Below are 7,600 nucleotides of genomic sequence, written 5' to 3'. Positions count from 1 at the left end.
CTGAGGTTATGACCGAATTCAAAACACAACAAAAGCGGGTCAAATTAATCAGAAATATTGAATGTTATGATCAAACCTATTCATCAGACAAGCCATGTGTAATAATATCTTTCTTGATTCTTACCTTTCTTCAAGTTCACTGTTCGATACTGCTCCGGGGGTACGATGGTGATGCAAGGGTGAAAGAAGAAACAAATCCTGGATGGAAGCATAAGCATGGCAGACAGTTATAACTAGAAACCCAACTCATGCAACCCTGGTAGGGAAACAGACGGATAACGTCGATCAACTTATTTGATGGCTAAACGTAAATCCAATGAGGGGGCTATTACAATTTGTTATTCAAATCAATAAGAAAAAACACCTTTGAACAATCATGGCAAAAAATGGTTTTACCATGACTTTTGATTAGAAAACGGACCATAAAAATGCAAAATGTTATTATAATTGTACAGTAATGTCCAGGTCAGCTGTTTCAAGGGTTAAATCTTACATTGCCACATATATCCATGGACAACATGCACGTCTAATATTCTCTTAAACAGCTTTTACACTGGCCCAAGATGGATTTCATGCCGTAATTTCAATGCAAAGCTGAAAATCCGGTTCCGAATTTGGATTCAGCGTTTTGTAAAATTGACGACTTGGGCTTTTCTGAAGTCGAATAAGCATTAGCATGAAGCTAAATTGGTTCCGATGCACTAGGTGGATCCTCGTGGATTTATAATAATTCACTAGATTTAATTGGAATTAATATTCCAATATATAATTTCTTGATATAGGCCGATAAAGTATATATAGAGCAGTTATAATTATGGTGAGAGTGACTTCGAGACAGAAGGGGGTGGTGGGGGAGAGAAGGAGGGAGAGGGAGAGTATGTGTGCGCGTGTATGTGTGAGAGAGAGGGAGAGAGAGAGTGTGTGTAATAGAGAGAGCGGGAGAGATAGCGCGAGGGAGAGATCGAGAGGGAGAGAGATGCTGAGTCGGAGCAGGTCTGCAGTCTGGTACTTGGCGTCGTGCAGACCCGAGATGCTGTAGCCAACGCTATTTAGGTCCGTTATACGGGGATACATTGGCCCGTCTTCATTGAAACATCTCCAGCCTGCAACATTGTTCGACAACTTCAGAAAAGACGTGTTCGGTTAGGATGCGGACAATTTAGGCTTTTTTTTTTCTCCGGGGGATCTTACATTTTCATTGAGTGTTTAAGGAGGAACGACTTAGACCTGGATTAATCAACAAGGCAAAGGCTTTTGATGATTGGAAATAGATGGAAGAAATAACGAATCGCTGCTCTGGAATAAAGTGAAGGATGAATCTCCGTCTTTGACGCGTTATTCTCCTTTTTGGGGTTTGGTGTTTCCAGCGACGAGGGACCGACGCTTGTTTGATATTTTTGCGCGTGGGTAAATAAGTCAGCGCTCGCCTTCGGTCTCCGCGGTTTTTCTCCCTTCCACCGTCGAGGTGTTTCCTAAATCTCATTCGAAAGCGAGCTTTCTGCTAACCCTATCGGTACGCATGACATGGTTCAGTCCAGCTGCGAGAACCGAGCCTCGATGCATTGGGATTTTTCACCGCGCAGACACCAAGTGAATCTCCCTTTGCAAACCGTCTGAGAACTACTGTCCGTGCCAGAAAAAAAACCCTGCCATGACAACCGCCTCGAACCGGGACGGAGTGGGACTCGCCGGGAGAACAGAATGCGCTTGCAGCAGGCATACACATAACGCACCCCAGAAAGGAGAAGGAATACCTTTTTTTGCGCTAATGAAGCGCGGAATACAAGCGCACCATTGGAGCCGGCTGCTGTTCTTGTACATGGGACTCCTAGCCACCTCGGTGGACGGTAAGTTTACCCCCAATCTCCCTCCCCCCCATGATGCTAAGCTCCCTGTAAAGAAATGCAGCAGGCTTCCCCCAAACCGTCGGTGAATGCTAATCAGTAGGGGGGGGGGGGGGGTTAACGGCGGATGTCGCCGTTAAAGCACCCCAAGTTAAAGTCATATAGGGTGGTTTACTGTGGTATTTTCGTGAAAGCGGAATCTAAAGACTAATTAGGCCTATGACGCCCTCTCCGTCTTCTTTCATTAAAGTGTCTAGGGGGAGGTTGAATCGACTGTGGTGCTGAGTTAACTGGTGGATGGGGATGGGTGATAACGTCTTGGTGGTTGCGAGGTGGTTCCTCAAAAAAATTGCACAATTGTTATTCGTGGCACGGACCCCTCTCTCGTGAGGTATCAGTAATTTCGTCCACCAAGAGCATAATGCCAGTAATTCGTCTCAATATGTTGTCCATCTGCCTCTATTCCCATTTACTACGGTCAATGTTTGGTCGTTAATCGGCCCCACTAATATACATCGCTAATGGAACACCTTAACTGACTTTGTGTGTGTGTGTGTGTGTGTGTGTGTGTGTGTGTGTGTGTGTGTGTGTGTGTGTGTGTGTGCGCGTGCGCGGGCGGGCGGGCGGGCGGGCGGGCGGCGGGGTGGGGGTGTCTCACACTACGGCCTCTGTCTGATTAATTATATCGGAACATTCTACAGCTCTTTGAGCCTTCATGAATTATCGTCATAAAGCAATTTAATTGTACACAATTTTATAATTTCTTAACTCTCAAAAAAGCTACTTTGAGATCAATCATTTTGATGAACACCCACATTTCTGATGCCAGCCTGAGCAGTTTTGACCCACACGTTTATTCATCACTGTCTTGGCTTGGGATTTTGACTATTTTTAAACACAGAACTCACGACCACAATAAGACTTTGGCAATGAGTCATAGTTCCATCACCCACGCGGTGTACCTTTTTTTGATACCATCCAAGACACGGGACCACATTGCCCAGTTACCGCGTGCCACAATCTCCGTGATATCAAACGACGTCACTGGGTTACATTGCCAGTAGTTCAAACGTATAGCTACTTCATCCTTTAGACAAATATTTGGTAGGGTAGTCATTGTTCGTTACGCTGAACTAGAAGTGCAACAGGGCTTTCGTCATGGGACGCTTGTTTGTCCCGTGTCGCCTAAAACCCCGGACCTCTTTAATTGTATCACGCACCATGTTAACACACCACATGCTTGTTTAATTGGAGAGCGGGCCCGCGTGGGAGCCTGTGGTGTGGCGGCCTGCTCGCGGGTCCCTTGCTAATGGCGCCACGAGCAGTTGCCCTATCCTCCCATTGAGCGGCACCAGAGCCTCGCGCTGTGGTGCAGATGCGCGTGGAGACGTGACACGACGCGAGCACGAGGCTCCCGCTCCGGATTTTGTGTGTCACACACGTGAACCCGCTTTACTAAATGTACTACGTAAAATGTAAACGTACTGTCTGCCGACGACGATGACTCTAAACATATGGTCTACAAACTACCATCCAAATCGCCTGTGTTATCTTTGTGTTTATTTTGTACAGTTATCATGTCAGGAATTCTGCCCTTATTGATTAGGCCCTGTACCTTCGCCTTCTTTGGCTCGTTCGCCCTTTCACTCGCTGCTGGTGGAGATTATCGATGCTTTTTAAATGTCTCCACGAGATGTTGAGCAGAGCACCGAGTCTCTGTGGACTCGGACCGCTTCAGCGACCCAGAGGGGAAGGCGCTCAATAAAGTCAGCTCCTTTCAAGCAAGGCTTTGATTCCCGTTTTTTGGTTGTTGAGATAACGTGTTTTGCATTTCTCAATGCGTTGTTCAGCACTGACGACTCACAACCCGCGAGCACCACTCGCGAGCCGTTATTAGATCATTCCCGGGGTGACGCACGAGCAGCCACTCATACGCTTTCTCGCGTTACCCGCGAGCCACGAAGACGTTTAAATTCACCGCAACTAAACCCGGTTGCGTTCGCGCCGTGACGTTGCAGGCTGCTGTGTGTAACTTGCTGTAGCGGCACGGCAGGGCACTCCTTAATGGTTTCATCTTTGTGATGAGGTAGGCCTATTCACGGCGTTTACCCGCGCTCCGCCAAAGCAACAGGGGTGTTTTATTCACGTGCCGCCTTTAAGTGACACCAGAGTGATGTGCGACTGATCTGTTTATAGCCGCGGAAAAAGCAGCGGAGAGTCGTTTTGTACGCGGTCCTCGCGTTGCTAACACGCAGCATAGCCGACACATTCAAAGTCTGCTCAGCACCCCATTAAACCCGGGGTTTGGCATGCGGTTACGCAGTTGTCTGATTTGCTGTTTAGCTCTATCCCCCCTCAAACAATTCATTTTAAATGTAAGCTTTATCATTTGGTGCGTCCTTTACCCATTTGGTCCAAACAGCGATACAATAGCGCCAACTGTTACATTTCAGCACCTCGGAGAGCGCCTCAGCCAGTCCAGTGCGGAAGTAACAGAGCAGAAAAGGGGGCTCGCTGTGGCTTGTCAGCGTCCGTAAGAGAGGTGGTAATTCACAAGCGTCTGAACACAGCACACACTCTCGTTCTCTCCTCGTCTCCCTCTACACTGGTTCACACCATTCAACAGTGGCCTGTTATCCCCTTCTCACAAGGCGTAAGGAGAGTCACAACAGATTTATGCCTTCTTATTTATTTATATCAGCAATGTTCATGTTGGTGGTAAATGACCTGTTAAGTGACTGATATCGCTATCGGGCATCAAGGGGCCTCGTATTCGACCTCTCCCAGGCCAACTAACAGGCATTTAAACAGGATTGTGTGTGTTTGAAGGCATTTGTGTGTGTCAATACTGAGGTGGACTCTCTCTCTCTCTCTCTCTCTCTCTCTCTCTCTCTCTCTCTCTCTCTCTCTCTCTCTCTCTCTCTCTCTCTCTCTCTCTCTCTCTCTCTCTTCCCCCCCCCCCCCCCCTTCACCCATCCTTCCCCTCTGGTGATTCACACTGTCATCTGTCTCCAGATGGCTGGTGCGCTGTCACTGGGCAGAGCGTCACACCAATCTCAGCCACACACACACGTTCTCTGACACACACGCTTTCATTTTCAATAGATTATCAGACCAGCACTGCTGCGGTGGATTTTTGAATGTCTTGAGGTTTGATTGAAGGTAAGCTCAGTTGGCACACTCTTCTCCACACACACACACACTTCCCTCACACAGAGAAAATGACGGTGGAGGTGTCCTTGAGCAGGACGCTTTGCTATCAATATGTTTACATCTCGCAGATAAGCATTCGGGTGTCGCAGCCAACAGTGGAAGACTGAGGTGGAGCTTAATCTGTTGCCTGAGGTAAATGGGATGGCAAGGGATGTAGCTCTGAAAGCAACATTAACATTCAATCTGTCTCCAATGGTTGGGGGGGGGGGGGGGGGGGAGTGTAGATGGATGGATGGAGTGGTAGCTGGATGGATAGATTGAAGGAGAGGTGGATTGATAAACTGATTTATCGGATGGAAGGACCGACAAAAGTGACCGATATACATAAACATGCAGTCGCTAGTTAACATACAGACGTATGCAGTCAGGCAGATGGACATGCGGACAGCCCGACTGAGTTCCAGTCCTGATAGTTATTCGTCAGCATACTGAAGTGCTGAACGTAAACACAGGCATAGACACTTAGCGACGGCGTCTCAGCTTGGGCACTTTTCCCTTTCATTTGTTGTCAACTATACATATGAAAAATACAGTGCAATCATCCTTTTGAGATTGCTACCTCTTCAGCCAATCAATGTTATTTAATGGGCTTATTTGCATGTGTTAAATGCAAATAGGGGAATTTGTAAAATGTAGTTTTTCTTATTTTTTTTGTTTTATTTTTCAGTGAACATGCTGTTTGATGTACAATTCGTCTGCGGTTAAGTGCTATCCCACTTTTGCACTTTCAGTTTGGGTGCTCTTCTATTCTTTGCTTTGTATTGCTCATGCAATCGCAAAGTATAAACTGCCAACTGTTTATCTCCTATTGGCTTGAAAACCGAACCAAGTTAAAAGGCCTGAAAAAATAAATAAACCCCTTCAAGAAAAGTTGCATACAAGCACAGAACACCTTCAGCTCTTTCAGGCCGGTGCCTAAATCATCCCTTTCTCCCGTGCTGTTCTTATCAGGCCTCCAGGTCTTCCTCTTGTCATCCCTTTGCTACTATAAATCCCCAGCATGTGTAACAGGAGCCTGCCTCACCGCTGTCTGTTCTGCCTCAGAAAAGGGAACAGCATCGTCAGACCTTTCTCTGGCCTTCTGATTTACACCCTTTGTTATCAGATAGCAGACATCCCCGCGTATTGGAGATTACACACCTCACACGGGGTGACTTGTCCCCTTGTCCCCTTAACTCTGTGTCCTGCGTCAGCCTCCCTCTCTCTCTCTCTTCCTCCCAGTCTCCTCTATCTTTATATCTCTATCACACTCACGCTCTCTCCCGTTCTGTTTTTCTATCTCGCTCGCCCCCTCTCTCCATCGTTCCTCCTCTCTATCTCTGATGCTCCCCCAGCCGCGGTCGTCATTGTATAGGTGATCCGTCATGAGTGTTTTCCTTCAGGGAGAGATGAACGATCATGTTGCCATGATCACGCCCGTGTCTACATGCTGCGCATGTTTGTTTATGCATACCCCCGCAACATGCTTGCATGTAAACTAGCTGACTTACTAGCATGTGGTTGTGTGTAAACATGCATACTGTACAATGTGTTTGATTATACAGCAGGCGTTTGTGTTTACACAAACATACAACATTACATATTTGTATGTATGTAAGCATGCTACAGAACATTCCCCGATATGCATGCCACGTATATGTATGCCCCTCTTTGGATTTAATCATGATGAAGGAATCAGTAAGGAATGTTTGAGCTCTATTAGCGTGGATCTAGTTGTGTGTGTTTCTACATGTTTTGTTTCGAAACACAAGGAATTATACTGACTGAAAAAGATCCCTGGGTTGCCATGGAAACGGCGTGCAGCTTTACATGAAAGGAATGTTTAACAGGCCCCTCTGAACATCGCAGCGCTCTCTCATTCTTCGCACTACCCGTTCGCCCTCGGTTTCACTCGGCCTGATTCGGCCTCACCATCTCTCGCTCTCGTTCTCCGCCTCGCTATCTCTCTCTTCTCTCTCTCGTTTCTTGCACTCAAAATTGAATATATTTGCTTGAACAAAGACGAGGGAACAAAGTCCACACATGTATGCACTGATGTGTGTCGGCACTGCAAACCGAGAGGGAAGACCACCAGACATCCAATGGTGCAATCGATTACTGTGCTGTGTGTGTGGGAGCTACAGTTCAGGGAAAGCGGGAGCGAGAGAGAAGGCCAAAGGGATCTTTTAAACCGTGCGGTAGACAAATAAAAATGTAATAATGATAATAACACCCTGCAAAGGGATGAAAATGGAATAATTGTATTTCTTGATTCATTCCATCAGGTTGCCTCAGGGCGAATTAACTGAAGTCCTGCTCCTAGTCGAGGGAGCTCAACTGAGCTGGCCTGTTGTGCATATGTGTGGTTGCTGTTCTGGTTGGGTCTCTGTGTGGGTGTGTCTGTTTCTCTCTGGCTGTGTAGCTATCGATGTGTTGTGTGTCTCTGTTTCTCTTGTTGTGTGTCTCAGGGGTTCACTTGCTCTTTGTAGGTGTTGATTTGCGTGTGTGTTGCAGGGTATCTTGACACACCTGTTAGTGCTGTTGGTAAAATATGACGAAGCTGG

General features: G+C 46.9%; 1 protein-coding gene across 1 annotated transcript in view; it reads left to right on the top strand.

Annotated features, from left to right (window-relative positions):
* Window positions 1–977: 977 nt before the first annotated feature.
* csmd2 (CUB and Sushi multiple domains 2) overlaps window positions 978–7,600 on the top strand; it is a 244,295-nt gene continuing 237,672 nt past the window's right edge. The window contains exon 1 of the mRNA XM_030347780.1: window positions 978–1,847. Coding sequence (XP_030203640.1) covers window positions 1,652–1,847 — 196 coding nt within the window. The 5' untranslated portion in view covers window positions 978–1,651. The remainder of the gene's footprint in view (window positions 1,848–7,600) is intronic.

This window comes from Gadus morhua, chromosome 22 (assembly GCF_902167405.1).
Source record: "Gadus morhua chromosome 22, gadMor3.0, whole genome shotgun sequence".
In the NCBI taxonomy this organism is placed as follows: domain Eukaryota; kingdom Metazoa; phylum Chordata; class Actinopteri; order Gadiformes; family Gadidae; genus Gadus; species Gadus morhua.
Note: the sequence above shows the minus strand (reverse complement) of the source record. Positions and strands in the feature narration are given on the sequence as shown.